General features: G+C 37.2%; 1 protein-coding gene across 1 annotated transcript in view; it reads right to left on the bottom strand.

Annotated features, from left to right (window-relative positions):
- The window catches only part of senju (UDP-galactose transporter senju), a 39,470-nt gene extending 21,258 nt beyond the window's left edge, over positions 1–18,212 (bottom strand). Inside the window, exons 1-2 of the mRNA XM_069826821.1 lie at positions 17,852–18,212; positions 8,156–8,273 (exon numbers count right to left, since the gene is read on the bottom strand). Of these exons, the coding sequence (XP_069682922.1) occupies positions 8,156–8,273; positions 17,852–17,942 (209 nt within the window). The 5' untranslated portion in view covers positions 17,943–18,212. The remainder of the gene's footprint in view (positions 1–8,155; positions 8,274–17,851) is intronic.
- Between the last annotated feature and the right edge of the window lie 214 nt (positions 18,213–18,426).

Below are 18,426 nucleotides of genomic sequence, written 5' to 3'. Positions count from 1 at the left end.
TGATACAGCCTCGTAAAATAACCCAATCTATACCTACACAAAAATGACACAGTCACTAAATTGGCAACAATGGCCACCACAAGCTATAGATCACAGTCTTATATACTTGAAATACTACCGTTGTAAGCATTCCAGGGGTTGACTTATCAAATAAACGTGTCTAGATACACGTTGAATACAGTTCCAGAAGGCTGTGGTTTAGTTTTACGAATCCAACATATGGTACTCGTTGCTGTGAAGAAATGTAGGCTATAAACAAATTTTTACGGATCACAATTTTTCAGTGACGGTATGTCATTTTTCACTAATGGTATGTTTTCTGGCCATAGAAACCGGTGGGGGTATTCCATACCAGCACATACAATCTCACTTCCCTCACTGTTTCAGTCTGTAAAATATGTGGTTTAGAAATGCAAGGTTCAGTAGCAAAGAATGAAAGCTCATCTTCTGAAATGCAATAATTTGCTGAGTTTTCATCTATTTGTTTGTGGTGTGTTATTGTATTTTAACATATGTTCTAGTATTTTTATTGTTTCACGTATGTTAGTGAGTGAGAGAGAGAATGTATAGATTGGTGATGTCAAACGATGCTAGTGTATATATAGATAATACTTCCGTACCAACAAGACAGTTATGTCTGATAAAAAAAGATAACACATCATTCTTACAGGATACAATAGACAGCTGTACCTTGAACACTGAATGCAATACGATTCTATAAAATATCTGACATCAGATTGTTCCTCATGTAAACAAAGATGAGAGGAAACTACCTTTCTTCCACTTCATGATTACAAAGAGTACAACATATTTTCACTCAACGTATGCTGAAACTCGTCACTGTCGTCACTACCAAACTACAATTGTCCCAGAAAATCTGCATACAATGTTCATTACCAAGTCCGGGATTCTTAGGTTCGAACCTATTCTGTTGCTATCTCGTTACTCTTGAAACATCACTTTTCTTTTTCATTTTATGTACCCACAAATAACATATTTAAATATTATAGGTCCTAAAAAGATTAAACTTGTAGATTATGACGTAAAATTGCCTATTTTGATAGTCACAACTTAAAAAGACCTCTAATTCGTGGTATTTACCCTACAGAGAGGGAGGGGAGGGGAGGGGAGAGGTGTGTGTGTGTGTGTGTGTGTGGGCGCGTGCGTGCGTTTTTTATTTATTTTAAAGTAACTGTGAAGCTCACTGAAATAACATTGCCGTTCATTGTTGAGTAAATACCTTATTGTACAGTAAGGTCACAAAGTGGGCGTATCTCCCATGTATTACAACACTACGATGGGTGTGGTTGATTGATTGACATGGACATGTATCTGATAGTTTTTAACAATCCAAGACATCGGTATGAAGGCCTTCATTTTCATAGCACAGCTGAATTCTGCGTCATGTCCTGGCAGATGTTTTGTGGAGATAATCAAGAGTCACTTCGTTGAAGACATCTTCCACAGCTGCTTGTAATTGTGCCGTTGTGTTATAGCGGTGATTTCGCACTTTGTCCTTTATGAACCCTCAGAGAGTATTATCAGGTGTTGTGAGGTTGGGACATCGTGGAGGCCAGGCAAAAGGAGCTTCATCATCTGCAGATCCTCTTTCAATCCATCGGATGGAAAAGACCGTATTTAGGTATCGGCACACTTGCAATGCTAAATGTGCTGGCGCTCCATCCTGTTGCAGGAACACAGTGTCTTCCATACCAGCTTGTTGCAGTTGTGGCACCAACCATTCACTAAGCACGTCCTGGTAGACTGGAAGAACCTTGGAAGAAGAGGATTGGAAGAGGGTCTGCAGATAAAGAGCGTTCACCTACCAGTGGGGCCAGGAAAGCAGCCTGCCTGCGGTGTCGCTTGCAGGAATCGTCTATCAGTATTAAATACTGCAACATCTGGCTCGCAACTGATAACTTGTCGACCTTGATGTCCTTGATTGTCGAGCGTGTCTCAACAAGTGCGCGCACAAAGGGGCGTATCAATACATGCCGCTTTCCTGGCCCCACCCGTAGGCGAATGCTCTGTAGATGATAAAGCTCCTTTTGCCTGGGCTACATGAAGTCCTGACCTCACTACACCTGATAATACTCTATGGGGGTTCATCAAGGATAAAGTGCGAAATCACCGCTATAACACAACGGTACAATTACGAGCAGCTATGGCAGATGCCTTCAACAAAGTGACTCTTGATTCATCACCATCATCATCAGTTAGTGCTACAACCCGGGGTGGGTTTTGGCCTCCTTAACAACAGCCTTCCATCTTACTCTGTCCTTCACCATGTTAGTCCATCCTCTCACGCCCATAATTTCAAGATCTTTGGATACCCTGTCCATCCACCTTAACTTTGGTCTAACCTTTCTCCTCCCATTATATAGTATATCCTTTAACATTTTAATAGGAGTGCGTGTTTCAGGCATCCTGTTTACATGTCCCAGCCATCTCAGTCTTTGAGCTTTCATAAATTTTACATCTTGACCTCATATCAAGTTAAGAAGTTCATTGTTGGAGCGTATCCTCCATCGTTGATGATCAATGACTGGGCCAAAGATTCTACGCAGAATCTTCCGCTCAAAACTTCTTAAGGAGTTCTCGTCTTTCTTTGTAAATGTCCATGTCTCTGAACCGAAGGTAACTACAGGACGTCCACACCTGTGGAGTAATGGTTAGCGCGTCTGGCCGCGAAACCAGGTGGCCCGGGTTCGAATCCCGGTCGGGGCAAGTTACCTGGTTGAGGTTTTTCCGGGGTTTTCCCTCAACCCAATATGAGCAAATGCTGGGTAACTATCGGTGCTGGACTCTGGACTAATTTCACCGGCATTATCACCGTCATATCATTCAGATGCTAAATAACCTGAGATGTTGATACAGTGTCGTAAAATAACCCAATAAAATAAAAAATAAAAAACTACAGGACGAACTAATGTTTTATAAACTTTAATCTTTGTCATCCTTTATAACAACTGGTTTTTAAACAGTGGAAGATTGCATAATAAGCCCGATTTCCAGCTTGTATTCTGTCATTGACACAACCACTCACATCACAGTTATTATTAATAATAACTCCAAGGTACCTATCTGAATTGGGATACACCTTCAAATATATACTCCTGGATGGTAATATCCTTCGGGAAAGTGACTCTTGATTATCTCCGCAAAACATCTGCCAGGACATGGCGCAAAATTCAGCTGTGCTATGAAAATGAAGGTCTTCATACTGATGTCTTAGATCGTTAAACTATCAGATACATGTCCATGTCAATCAATCAACCATACCCAACGTAGTGTCGTAATACATGAGGGGTACACCCACTAGGTGATGTTCATTGAAAGGAAAGCTCTACAATGAAGTGACAATATATACAGAGAACGACAGTCTTCATAAATATTGAACAAATTTTAAAAGAAAAGTTGCACATCAGAGTCAGATGTGGCGCACCATGTGACCATGACATGGGCAAAGAATAACCATTGCCTCTCCACCTAAGGTGTAAGAAGTTTGAGCCATTATCATTCAATAGTGAACTAGTGATACAGACTTCAACACTGTTATACGTATAATGTAATTCAGTTTCCTTAATTAAAGGGTTTTTTGTTTATTAAGCACTAGCCGCACCCGTGCGCTCCGCTGCACCTGTTAGAAATAAATATAAAGTAATTACATAAATTAAAATAGGACGTTTGATCCAGGGAACAACTTTTACAACAGCGCAAGATAATCTGCTTCGCTCATTACCCAATTTTTTTTGCATTGCATTTATTGCATATATATTTTATGTATTTTAACACGATTCAATTGAGCATAGTTAAAATTTGTATTATAAAATAATGGATTGCTAAGCTAACGTACTATTACTGCATACTAAATCAATACACTCTCGTTCGTTAATTCTCTGAGATTAAAATGAGTGTACATAAATATTATTTTAAGAAATACAGAAAACGAATGTAGAAAATAGCCTATCAAATTTTCTGTGCATAAGAAGCTATTTTAATCTTACCTGTCCTCGATTTACTCAGACGTTACTGTAATAACATTATAGCATCTAGAGAAACTACACTTTCCAATGGCGAAATAATAATTAATTATACAAATCGGTTAATTTAGCTTCTGATATTTCTTCATACAAACACAGAAACATTCTCTGTAGGCTGTGTTTAATAGCTTTCGATTGTTGATGTCCAAGGCCCCTGTTTCGATTGTTGTTGTCCAAGGCCCCTTATAGACGAAGTCATTTGTTCTTAATTCATTGCACTGTCTCAGATGGCGTTATTTTAATTTTAAAACTCATTTATCTCATTAAATATCAGTCCTATCAAAATTTTGCAAAGAATAAAACTTATCGAAATAATTTTTAAAGAAACGTTTGTTATGTAATATTAAAAAAAAAAATCAATAATAAGCGAGATATTTCGATTTATTTAATTCAGGCCCCCTTATAACCCCCCTTTTAAATAAAGTATTTTGAATGCCATATAGCCTAAAATCTAAGTTACAACGAACTTAATTTATATTCCAATTTTCATATAAATCGGTTCAGCCATTATCTCGTGAAAAGGTAACAAACATACAGACAGACATACAAACAAGATTTTCAAAAATGCGATTTTCGATTTCAGGATGGTTAATTATATATGTTAGGACCAATTATTTTTGGAAAATCGAAAAATACCAGAAAAATTTCGGCTACAGATTTATTATTAGTATAGATGAGCCTTTTAATTGAGCAAACTGAACTATATTGCACGAATAGCAATTCACTCTCGCAGTAGACACCACTTCTTCGAGATTTATATGAGGTGGTTCTACTCTTGAAAACCTGTCAGAATATTTCACTGTTCAGTGTTATGTTAGGAGCACTAATTAAATGGGTGGTTTGCAGGTGTAATAATTTAATAAAGATACAGAACACTTTATGATTCAAACTCAGTAAAGTCAGAAATTGTAAGTATTTACGCCAATATCCTTTAAAGCTCAATTTTCAGTATGCTCTTAAGCTATTCGAGAACAAATCCTTGGGAGAAGACCCTTGGCTGTCCAACGAAGAAGTGAACTGAATATTCATCACTAAGACTGTAACAGACCACTGGACCTTATAATCGATAACTAGGGACCGGATTTTTATGTAATTACATATTATATTCCTTTCAACCTAACCATACATACATTTTTTTTATTGGGTTACTTTACAACGCTGTATCAACATCTAGGTTATTTAGCGTCTGAATGAAATGAAGGTGATAATGCCAGTGAAATGAGTCCGGGGTCCAGCACCGAAAATTACCCAGCATTTGCTCGTATTGGGTTGAGGGAAAACCCCGGAAAAAACCTCAAACAAGTAACCTGCCCCGACTGGGAATTGAACCCAGGCCACCTGGTTTCATGGCCCGACGCGCTGACCATTACTCCACAGGTGTGGACCCGTACATAAATAACAAATCTTTGCGAATCTTGTAATTACTATTAATATTTTAAAATTTGATACTACATATTTTTACATATTTACCCCACATTACATATTATGGCTTGGTATTACATAAATCTACATATTTAGCGGTTTTATTCATTTTTACTTCTCTAAAAGGAGGGAAAAAAACTTCTGCTGGGAAACTTTACAATTTGAAATACACAGATTTAAAAAGCCTTTTTACCTACCCAAGAAAGGATATATTTCGGGACGAGACATAACGTCCTTAGTTCCAGGAAGTAATAAAGGCACTCACCCCATACCACCCACTGTAAATATGAGTAAACAAAAGGCAACCTTTCTCATACAACTACCTTATATTGTAAAAATCACTCAGAAAGTAGCGTTGCCTTCATGTGGTGGATGGAATGAAGACGACATTTTTTGTCTCGAACTATGTCTTAACAAGCCGTTCCCATGCAATTTACAACCTTACCCACCCTCTTCCTAATTATTCCAGGGAAAACCCGTGTCAAGTCTGACATGAGACTTTCAGGTTATTGCTTCACCTCTTTATTTTAAATTTAGTAGACCTATAAGGAAATGGGATTTTCCGAGCAATTAGAAAGTATGGTTCTCGGCTGGAATAATATACCCTTCTGAATAAGACAGGAATGTCACTTTTCAAACAACAGTTTGTAAATACCTATAGTTTGAGATTTTAGTAGGTAGTTATTTCTTACAGAGAGCAGCTAAAATGCGTGTGTCCCACATCTCCTCTTATTTTCTCTTAATCCAATAAAGCGAAACAGTGCTTGCAGTACTGTTGTGTCATTCATTTCACTCAGTTTTCTAGTTTTAGTACTTACAATACCTATAAAGGTCAAGTAAGTTTATCTACTGCTTTTAACTAACCAAAATGGCCCCTGTATCTTCAACCCTAATGATTAAAATAAAACCATGGATTGCAATGGACGAAGCTTTCACTACAGATGGAAAAATAGTAATGTGTCAAGTGCGCGGTAAAATAGTCGGGTCTCTATGAAATCACAACTGGAGAGTCTTACCTATCCTATACCTGCAAGATATTGATAATAAATATTTTCATGATTTTATATATTTTGGTACATATTCAGCTTATTTTTCTTACATAAATATGTACATATATCACACCTTGATATTACAGTAGCGTGCAAATTAATCCGAACAACGTAATTACTTATGCAAAAACACTCAAACGGGATAAAAAAAGGATCTAAGACATACCTCAGTAATCTATGTGGCCTCCCTTATTCCTAATAACAGATCTGAGACGATTTGGCATGGATTCCACTAATTTCCCACAAATATTCTTCATTTCTTCATCGCGAAACCATACACCAATGAGGGCAGAAATCATCTTCTCCTTTGTAGAACAATCCATTTTTTGCATTCTTCTTTTGCAAATTGACCACAAGTTCTCAATGGGATTGATGTCGGGTGAGTTGCCTGGCCAGGGGAGTACCTGAATATTCTTCTTGTTGAAGAATTCTGTAGTTTTTCGAGACGTATGGCATGGTGCCAGGTCTTGTTGGAACACACCTCTGCCATCCGGAAATGATTTTTGCAGCTGGGGTACGATTCTGGTTTCCAATAAGTGAATATATTTGTCAGAATTCATCATTCCCTTGATAGGTATTAATGCTCCAGGCCCTTCATGTGTAAAACAACCCCAAAACATTACTTTAGGGGGGTATTTAGGTGCTTGTTGGAGATGAGCTGCTGTTACTTTTTCGGATCCTTTCCGTATGTAAGAAATACGGTGGCCGTGGACCTCGAAATGAGACTCATCGGAAAAAAATACATTCTTCCAGTCATTCACTGTCCAGTGTTGATGTAATTTTGCCCACATTAAGCGTTTTTTGCACATAACAGGGGTTAGCAGTTGCTTCTTAATAGGCTTACGAGCCCTTCGTCCAGCTTCCAAAAGCCTACGCCGCGCCACACTGTTGTGACGTGGATATTCACTCCAGTGGTAGCCATTAACTCGCAGGTTAAGTCGACAGCAGTTAGTCTAGGATTTAATTTACTTTTCCTGACAATTAAACGATCATCTGCAGGTGAAGTCTTCCTTTTCCGGCCACAGTTTCCTTTTTTCTGGGGTGTGATGGATCCAGTCTCCCTGTATCGTTTTATGATCGAATTAACAGTAGCCAAACTGATGTGACATTCTGCAGCAATTTGCCTCTGTGTCATAGAAGAATGCTCTGCTAATGTTATAATTTTAAACCGTTTTCGTGGAGTTGTATCCATTTGTGAAGACGACAGAATGTACACAGGATTGCAGTATTAAGTCTTCAACACAACTGAAATGCTTATAAGTACAAAACGACAGGCAGACCTTCAACAATGGAATTATACGTACTACAGATGTCAATTAAAGCGGTATGAGCAGCTGTGAGGCAAACAATGACAGAAAATGTAAAAATATGTCGTGTTAGGATTAATTTGCACGCTACTGTACATAAAAATCCGGTCCCTACTGATAAGGATAGTGATGATAGTGAGAAATAGCCCTACATGAGTTGGCACTTCTATAATAAATAACAATTAGCCAAAATAAATAAAATGTATTATCGGTAAGCAATTACTTGCACTCTATGAATGAAACCAATATGATGCAACAATTATGGTACAAAATTTCTTAACTTAAAATGTCGCTTGTAGAATTATTTACATATAGATAAATTATTTCAACTTACTCTTTACAATACAGTGCTATGGATACAAGCAGCTTCACTACTTCCGTCAGGAGAACAACAGTTACAGTATTGTAACTGTAGGCACTGTTCGAGCTCTGAGATGCTGTTACAAATATACCTGCAACAGAGACAACAACCTGTAAATCCTTCACTTATATTTTGAAACTGATGCTTCAGCGACAAAAAATGGTTAACCAGTCTTTGAAAAAGCAACATTCACTGTATCAATGAAGAAATACAAACTATTTTCAGTTTTTATGCAAAAATATGGATGTATGAAAAATGTATAATAATAATAATATTATAATAATTAATGGAGGATTGTATTACTTTTTCTGTTTTCTCCTTCAGAACTATGCTCTGAAAGTTCTTTCCTCCAGCAATTACAGTTTGAAGACAAATAAGTTACCTCAAGTTTAATTTCACCCATATATTCGCTCCTAACTATCAAGTTGGCACAAATTATTGTGCCAAAAGCTTGCTTACTTACTTACAAATGGCTTTTAAGGAACCCGCAGGTTCATTGCTGTCCTCATAAAAGCCCGCCATCGGTCCCTATCCTGTCTAAGATTAATCCAGTCTCTATCATCATATCCCACCTCCCTCAAATCCATTTTAATATTATCCTCCCATCTACGCCTCAGCCTCCCCAAAGGTTGTGCCAAAAGCTAGAATGTTCAATTCCAGAGTATTCAGTTAAAATCCTAGCATATCTAAAAAGAATTTGAGGTTAGTAGTAAAAATGATGTTAGGGTAAGTATCCTAGAGCATTTTCGTTTTCAGAGTATTACTTAATCCAGTTGCAGCTCGTAGTTAAAGACTATGAAGTAAAGCTGTCCCTACAAAAATATAGTATATAGAATTTAAATTAATAGGAGAGACATCAACACAGACATGGAAATACTGCACATCCAACCAAAAAGCCAGAAACTCAACACACTAGAACAATATGAAATATACAGACACACGAAAACATGCCCCAACGATATTCTCAACACACAACTCAATTTCAAAACACATACACTCTTTGATTCTACACTACGAACGCACCCACACAGGAAACATGAGACGCCAAGACCAACAACGACCAGTTCTGAAGATGACCCAAAATAGGTCGAAACATGTTAACAAGGTAAGTCAAAATTTAAGAAACATGTTAACAAGGTACGTCAAAATTTAACACAAGAAAGTTCTTATCATACAAATTCCGAAGTGATACAGTGTTAAAAGTTGTGTAATCAAGATGTATAATAGGAAATGTTCCGAAATTTTTCTCTGTTAATTAGGCAATGACAATCAACATACATCGAAATGCTGACAGAAGATGTTTTCAGATATATGTAGTTTATTGCAGATTCCATCTATGGATCCTCATTACCCTCTGTGTAACCGAGCTGGGAATAGTAGTACGGATAGGGTTCTAATTTTTTTCTTGGAATGAAGGTTTAGCCTGTAATGCTACTTGAAGGCAAGTCTTACCAACAGTCAAGTGCTAACATGTTGGTCTTCCATTCAAGTGGCCTGGCTTTTTAATTCCTGGTCAGGTGATGAATGGAATTTGTGGTGGACGAAGCAGTTGCTGCAGAGGGTTTTTCTCAGGGTATTTCCACTTCCTTCTATCATTCCATCAACACTTTGTAAGCCCATTATGCCACCAATGCATGGATTGTTATGTTTCTGGTGTGGCATGCGACACCCATGTTTCATCCCCAGGGACAACATTGCCGAGAAACTCGTCGCCTTTCTGTGCGTACCGCTCGAGGAATGTCAATGCTGCAGCCAGACGTTTCATTCTGTGTTCATCTGTCAGCTGCTTTGGCACCCATCTTGCACACACTTTCCAAAAACCAAGCCACCGGGAGACGATTTCGTGCAGCGGTGAGCGGGACATCTGGGGGAATTGACCAAAGAGTTCCGAAATTGTGAAGTGCTGGTTCTGCAAAACTGCTTGCTGCACACTTTCCATCAATTTTGGTATCACCAGTTTATGGCACCACAGTTATGCAATGAAGAGAGGTTTCGGTGCACGAAGAACTTGTGAAAGTTCTTTCTCTTCCTGATGAGGGACAATATAGGCTAATGTAATAAGTATCTTTATTGTTCTAACTACCTACGAAAATAAATGAGAAAAAAAAAAATATATATATATATATATATATATATATATATATATATATACACAAAGGCATATGACTCGGTTAAGAGAGAAGTTTTATATGATATTCTTATTGAATTTGGTATTCCCAAGAAACTAGTTCGATTAATTAAAATGTGTCTCAGTGAAACATACAGCAGAGTTCGTATAGGTCAGTTCCTGTCAGATACGTTTCCAATTCACTGTGGGCTAAAGCAAGGAGATGCACTATCACCTTTACTTTTTAACTTTGCCCTAGAGTATGCCATTAGGAAAGTCCAGGATAACAGAGAGGGTTTGGAATTGAACAGGTTACATCAGCTGCTTGTCTATGCGGATGACGTGAATATGTTAGGAGAAAATCCACGAACGATTAGGAAAAACACGGGAATTTTACTGGAAGCAAGTAAAGAGATAGGTTTGGAAGTAAATCCCAAAAAGACAAAGTATATGATTATGTCTCGTGACCAGAATATTGTGCGAAATGGAAATATAAAAATTGGAAATTTATCTTTTGAAGAGGTGGAGAAGTTCAAATATCTTGGAGCAACAGTAACAAATATAAATGAAACTCGGGAGGAAATTAAACACAGAATAAATATGGGAAATGCCTGTTATTATTCGGTTGAGAAGCATTTATCATCCAGTCTGCTGTCAGAAAATCTTAAAGTTAGAATTTATAAAACAGTTATATTACGGTTGTTCTTTATGGTTGTGAAACTTGGACTCTCAATTTGAGAGAGGAACATAGGTTACGGGTATTTGAAAATAAGGTGCTTAGGAAAATATTTGGGGCTACGAGGGATGAAGTTACAGGAGAATGGAGAAAGTTACACAACACAGAGCTGCACGCATTGTATTCTTCCCCTGACATAATTAGGAACATTAAATCCAGATGTTTGAGATGGGCAGGGCATGTAGCACGTATGGGCGAATCCAAAAATGCATATAGAGTGTTAGTTGGGAGGCCGGAGGGAAAAAGACCTTTAGGGAGGCCGAGACGTAGATGGTAAGATAATATTAAAATGGATTTGAGGGAGGTGGGATATGATGATAGAGAATGGATTAATCTTGCTCAGGATAGGGACCAACGGCGGGCTTATGTGAGGGCGGCAATGAACCTCTGGGTTCCTTAAAAGCCAGTAAGTAAGTATATATACACAATACTCAATGTCCTGACAAAACTTACAGGTGGTATGTGTTCATTTACAGCCGGACTTAGAATGAAAGTAAGTTATTATGCTTGTTGGATTTGGGCCGACTCGGGCCTTAAAGAAACATAAATCATTTTGTTTCGCAACATATATACTAGTTAAAAATAATATGAAGATTTTAATGCATGTACAATTAGATGCCCACCCGACACCCATCCAGAACAGTAGACTACAGGTATTGTAAGTTACTGTTTAGTTCGACTTTGTATTTCGTAACGACATTTGTCTCATGTCTACTCTGTCATAGACACAGAGCACTGATTATTGTTTGTTTTACCTAGGAGATTACTCTTTCTGATGCTTCTACTGGAGTGATATCTCTTGCAGCTGTTCCCGACCCCTATGGCCTCTGCTTTATCTGCTAGTCTTCGTGTTTCGGGCTGCGCTCAGGTGATAATTATGAGCTAATTTCGAGTTTCAGGTCGGATTTGGGTTGGGCCTAAGAATTTCGGCCTGTGCAGACCTCTACTTCATAATCGTCCTATTGCTGGTGTAGAATGCAATATGAAATTATTCAATAAGATGAAGCCTATGGCCTATGGCACGCATTTAAGAAGTAACAGGAGAATTTCTATGTTAGTGTCAAAACATGATGTCGAAAATAATGGAAATGAATAAAAGGAAAAAGAGTAGAAGAAGAGTAGAGGAGAAGGCAAAGTGCTTCCTATTGTTTAATGACAGCAAAATTCATTAAAATAAATAACATTATGTATTCCATTTCATTGTAACTTCTCTTAAGTTTAAAATGATAAATATGAGTAATAGGTGAATTAAAGTAGAAATGATGGCAGGGAAAGGATTGTTGTTGTTGTTTTCTAATGCCAGGTGTTTGACAATAAAGTCATTTGACCTCTTGCACTCCCAATATTTTTCAAAGATATTTTCATGATCGGCCACTGAAGCACAGATTTTGAGGTGTTCCGAATCCATTTCTTGGTTTGAGTTGCACAATGGGCAGTTATGGGACTGATATATTCCAATTCTATGCAGGTGTTTGGCCAAACAATCATGACCTGTTGCCAATCTAAATGCAGCTACAGACGATTTTCGTGGTAAATCGGGAATTAACTGTGGATTATGATGCAGAGAGTTCCATTTTTTCCCTTGGGATTGTGTTATCAAATTTTGTTCGTTGAAGTCTTAAGTATGTAGATTTAATCTTTTCACAGAGTAATATGTAGATTTAGTAACAGGTCTGTAAATAGCAGTGCTGCCCTTCTTTGCTAAAGCATTAGCATTCTCGTTTCCCAGGATTCCACAGTGGGATGGTATCCATTGGAATACAATTCTTTTATTGAATATTAATTGAGAGAGCATTTTAGTACTTATTTCTGCTGTTTGAGATGAAGGTGTGTGTTTAGAGACTATTGATAGAATAGCTGCTTTGGAGTCTGACAATATAACTGCATTCTTAAATTTATTGATGTGGCATAGAAGATTCCTGAGACTTTCACTTATTGCAATGATTTCTCCATCAAAACTTGTTGTTCTATATCCAAGAGATCTATAAAGTCAGCAGAGACAGCACGTAACACCTGCACCAGCACCTTGTTCTCTGGAGATCAAGGATCCATCGGTGTATAAATGAAGCCAGTTTTGTGGAGGGTACCTAATATTAATTGTCTCTAAAGACAATTGTTTCATTATTTCAGTGTTTACTTCTGATTTCAGTATTTCTTCTGTTAAGTGTCTTAAGCAATACTAATAGCATGTCTGTTCATCATCCTTTTAATACCTTACTTAGGCCCACAATAAAAATAACAGCTTATAAATTACAAGCAGAAATTTAATTAGGTTTAGAGATAAATAAAACATAAAATTTTTAATCTGAAGTAGGCTATACTGTGTACAATGAACTCAGTTACAGGTAAAACAATATTCAAATAACAAACTGGTATACCGGAACTGGTATCTGTATGAAACAAAACGTATTCAAGATTGAGGCATTGTAAATAATTTCACTTATCGAATTAATGATATTTACGCACTTCATATGGAGTTTTTGAGTTTAAAAATTCAATGAAAATGACTCTTCAAACTTATGTTTATTGCAATTTAGTTTCCACAGAAGTTTTTGATTTCAATGAGAAAGAAAGCAATGGTAAATTATTTAGAAGAGGTGTAGATGGGATTATTTCCATTGTTGATAATGAGAAAAGGAAACTCTTCGAAGATTGGCTGTATCTTCGTTTTCTGGATATAAAAATTTAAAATGGACTGAAAAGGGATTCTGTCACTGAGGTCGTTGCAAACAGCAGAGATTAAGAACCCTGCTATTGGGGGACAGGATAGCAGAGGGTTAGTCAACAGATTTAGCCGTTCATAATGACCCCAACAAGGATCACTTCATTTCTGATCACCTGAGATGATGATAATCTTGAAAATGTTGTAATAGCCTTTTTTTTATTACCAGTACCAGCAATGGAAAAACTCCAACTTGCATGTGTTTTAAACATGTAGTGCCGTATTCATAGACATTTTTAGCGCGGGCTTCTGGTGGATGATCAGCGTTTTTCATATTTATTTATTTATTTCAGTAGGTTATTTTACGACGCTTTATCGACATCTAAGGTTATTTAGCATCTGAATGAGATGAAGGTGATAATGCCGGTGAAATGAGTCTGGGGTCCAACACCGAAAGTTACCCAGCATTTGCTCATATTGGGTTGAGGGAAAACCCCGGAAAAAACCTCAACCAGGTAACTTGCCCCGACAAGGAATCGAACCCAGGCCACCTGCTTTCGCAGCCAGACGTGCTGACCGTTACTCCACAGGTGTGGACTTCATATTCATAAACCAGTGTTAGCGATAGGATATGATTTGAATTCTGTACTAGTAACCAGTGGATAGCCGGGGCTAGCTTAGTATGCTCATAGCGTGTGCTGCAAAATGTCTATGAATAGCACCCGTATGCTTTTACTATAGAAATTATTTAAGTACTGCAACCAAAATGAAAGCTGAAACTAAGTTTTTAGGCACACAGTTTGTCAAATGGCTAGAGCAGCATTTTTCACCCTTCTTCAACAAGTGGCACACTAAAGGTGTAATTTAAAATCCTATGGCACGCTCATATAATCTAGACCAGTGGTTCCCAATAAGGGGGGAATTGTGAGGGTTTTAGGAAGGATTATGTTTACTGAATTGGTAGCCTATTGACTTGATTGACTTGTGCCACATTCGATGAATGTTGACTCTTGTGGAATCACTTTTTTTTTTACTATTTTCACTTGTTTTTCCAATTTTTTTTCTATGAAAACCTCTATTTTTTTTTTCATTTTCTCGAGACACACCAGTGGATCATTCGCAGCACACTGATGTATTGCAGCACACCATATGAAAATAGTTGGGTTAGAGCATGGGTTTCCACACTGGTGACCCTGGTTCAAATTCCATCAGCTCCAAGCGGTATTTATGATGGACAAAGGTGGTGCTTAGTAATAGGTTTTTGTGGGGCATTCCCAATTCCCTTAATAGCATTCTATCATTGTTCCATTCACCATCGTATGGTGCTATGTAGTTCGCCTCCCATGGTGCAATGTTAGCCTATGTTAGCAAAATGAACTACAAGTTTGGGTTAAACGAGCGTTGAGCGACTTCCGTCGATTTTGGAATAGACACTGACGCACTTAGGTTAGGTTAGTTTAGGCTTTTATTATCCCGTCAAGATGAAGGTGAAAGCGATTGAGTGTGATTTTTTATTTTCTAAGTTGGCAGTTCAAGTGGATCAGTGTCTATTCCAAAATCGGCAGAAGTCACTCAACGCTCATTTCACCCAAGTTTGTATGACATTTACAGATGAAAATGCTTGGGTGCATGACGCAATCGAGCATTAGGTAAAAAATAGTTTTAGCTACCTATAACTTATCCTAGTAGCCATCAAGAATTACTTAGGTACAGTATTCTAAAGAAGAACTTGAAATCTCTTAACGTCCTAGACCTTTTAAGTCAGTTTTTATTTTCGAGGAGTGGAAAGATAAGTAGGCCTAGGCTTTTTCTTAAAAGAAAAAATGTGGATTACTGTATTCAGAATGTACCATATAATTTTAAGTCTATTCTTAAAGGAATCGAAAAAAAATCCTGGAAACTTTCAATAGCAGTTTCTTTCTTTTCATCATCATCATCATCATCATCATCATCATCATCATCATCATCATCATATCACCACCACCACTCCTGTCGTCGTCGTCATCATCATCATCATCATCATATCACCACCACCACTCCTGTCGTCGACATCATCATCATCGTGAACAGTTCTGTGGCTTATTAAGCTGAATGTAAGAAAATTTGATTGATCCAGTCGTCTTGATTGTCCCTCGTCTGTACCAATATTTCTTTCCTTTTTTGTTATTTCTTGTCTTCTATACGTAGGCTACAGCTATAAGCAAGAGATTATTAACCTACAATGAATTACCTCTGCTATAGATCACATATAATTATTTTTATTAGCAGTCTTTAAAATATGCCCTTACAACAGCATTAAATTTTAGGCGTATTCAGCGCAAAATCTTATAAACAATGAAGAAGTGTATAGGCCTATTAACAATCCTCCTCTTTCTACTTTTCTGTTCCTAGTGCTGACCTGCTATGGCACTAAAATCGTCCTCCAGTGGCTTAAGGAGGGAAAGCTGGTGATCAACAAGATCTCCCTGCTAGGTCCAATGGACCCGTCGACCAACAGCAGGTGTGGTCCTCCAGACATTCTGGGGGTTGTGTGTGAATGAAGTAGCCACCAAAACGTTAAAATATGGTGGTCACTTAAATCGGCTACAACTTGCCATTTTCGAATATCGTCTGTAACTGCATTTAGATTGGCAACAGGCCATAATTGTTTGGCCAAACATCTGCATAGAATTGGAATATATCAGTCCTCTAACTGCCCATTGTGCAACTCAAACCAAGAAATGGATTCGGAACACCTCAAAATCTGTGCTTCAGTGGCTGACCATGATAAAATCTTTGAAAAATATTGGAGTGCAAGAGGTCAAATGACTTTATTGTTAAACGCCTGGCATTAGAAAACAACAACAACAAATCTGAAACAAAATATTGTGCGAGAATCTCGTTTAATATAATTTTTGTTCATCATACAAAAGAAAGGATGAAAAAGGTTATTTCATAAGGGAGATATTTTCACATGTCGATAATAGGCTATTTACAAGAACATCGAGTCTGTAAGTTTTATAGGCTAAACGCGGCGAATATATGCATTTAGGTAAGTTAGGACTACTTTATTTTTCTAGGTTTATCCGGTACCCTAGGCCACATGTAGCTTTAATCAAGATAACACAGGTTGCAATCACTGAATCATAGTAAGTTAATAGTTAACAAATATGATTTCTAAAGTTATCTTCATCCCAATAATAATTACTGATGTACAATGGCGTAGGCCACCCATCTTATCATTTAGGAGCTAAGTAATAGGCCATAGAAAAAAAAAAACATCAGCTTGTGTCCTGGAAAATTTCTCTTTTCATACCCTGTTAGCCTATTACTTCCGAAAGTCATGAAACAATGTGAAACAGGGTGAACATTTCCTCTGTTTTTCCTTTTATCGAACAATGCTAATTTTGGGCAACTTCACATAGAAATAAAAATGCTAAACTAGCACTGAGGTAGTTCCCTTCGTACTTCGCTTATACACGTAGTATTATACGAATCTGTGAATGGTTCGGTTTGGTTAGTTTAGGTTTTTGTTATGCCTTGCATATACGATCAACTGCATCTCCACAAAAAATTCCTTATAAATTAAGCGATTTTCACTTCTAAAATCACCAGAACTATCTCAGTACTAGTTTCACCACAGAAATTAATCTCCCTGCTATCCTTTTGCCAAACAATACTGATTTTAGGCAACTTTACACAGAAACAGAAATTATAAGCCCAATTATTATAACTAGACTATTCGGTTTACAACGTCGATAACTTTAACCATAGGCTATCTCTAACAGAGCAGACTTCTGCAATCACATATTAGCAATGGGCTACATAATATGTCGTTACTGCATTATTGAATTTATTTTTGGTACATGGAAAATATCTTTTTTTTTATGTCTTATTTATTTAGGCCTATATACCCTTGTGTCATCAATAAAAAACATGTTTTAATTAGGCCTATTTTTAATTTGCAGTTTTTGTACATAATACAGTAAGTAGGCCTACTAAAGCGGTATTCTGAAGTTCTTGTCACTTGTATTAACTATTCTTTTGCATACATATTTTAAAGAAGACAGTTTTTCGTTAGTAATATTTTTAGCTTCAACAAACATTGCATGTACTTTCTACCTTGACATTATCGATTTATCACAACATACAATTCCAAAAGTTAAGTTATGCTTGTATACTAACCTTGATTTATGAAAAGAACCATATAAGATACAAAAATAATAGCACTAAGTTTCGTCGGAAATAATTCCGACCAGTTTATATTTTCAATCATGGTAATTAGTTACTAATTTACTTGCAAATTGTAATAATTCTTGAACGCCCACTTTTGCGGCGACGTTCTGTAACACTACAAATAATCATCTCCACATCGCGGCGAGGTGATTATTACACAGCCACAAACATAAACGTCATTCTGCTTAACGTTTTATCTCATTTTATTATCGACTCAATATAAAGCACTTCAGACGTGTGTTTGACGTAACGCACATATTATCCATTAAATTCGCACTATTGCTTTCTTCATCGTTCATATTCATTTACAGCACTGATTGATAGTCCCAGGATTGCCAACACATAATTATAATATGAATGCGCACAAGCATGCATAAAGATAAAGTAAATCATCTTCAAATCATTTTGTAATTATTGATTTGTTTTTATTTTATAATACAATGTGTAATACTTTTCGCATAACTCTCCAAACAGTTTGCACACACAATTTTCGTCTCAAACTCTAAGAGCATTCTTGTACACTG

The sequence above is a fragment of the Periplaneta americana genome, chromosome 5, assembly GCF_040183065.1.
Source record: "Periplaneta americana isolate PAMFEO1 chromosome 5, P.americana_PAMFEO1_priV1, whole genome shotgun sequence".
Taxonomy (NCBI): domain Eukaryota; kingdom Metazoa; phylum Arthropoda; class Insecta; order Blattodea; family Blattidae; genus Periplaneta; species Periplaneta americana.
Note: the sequence above shows the minus strand (reverse complement) of the source record. Positions and strands in the feature narration are given on the sequence as shown.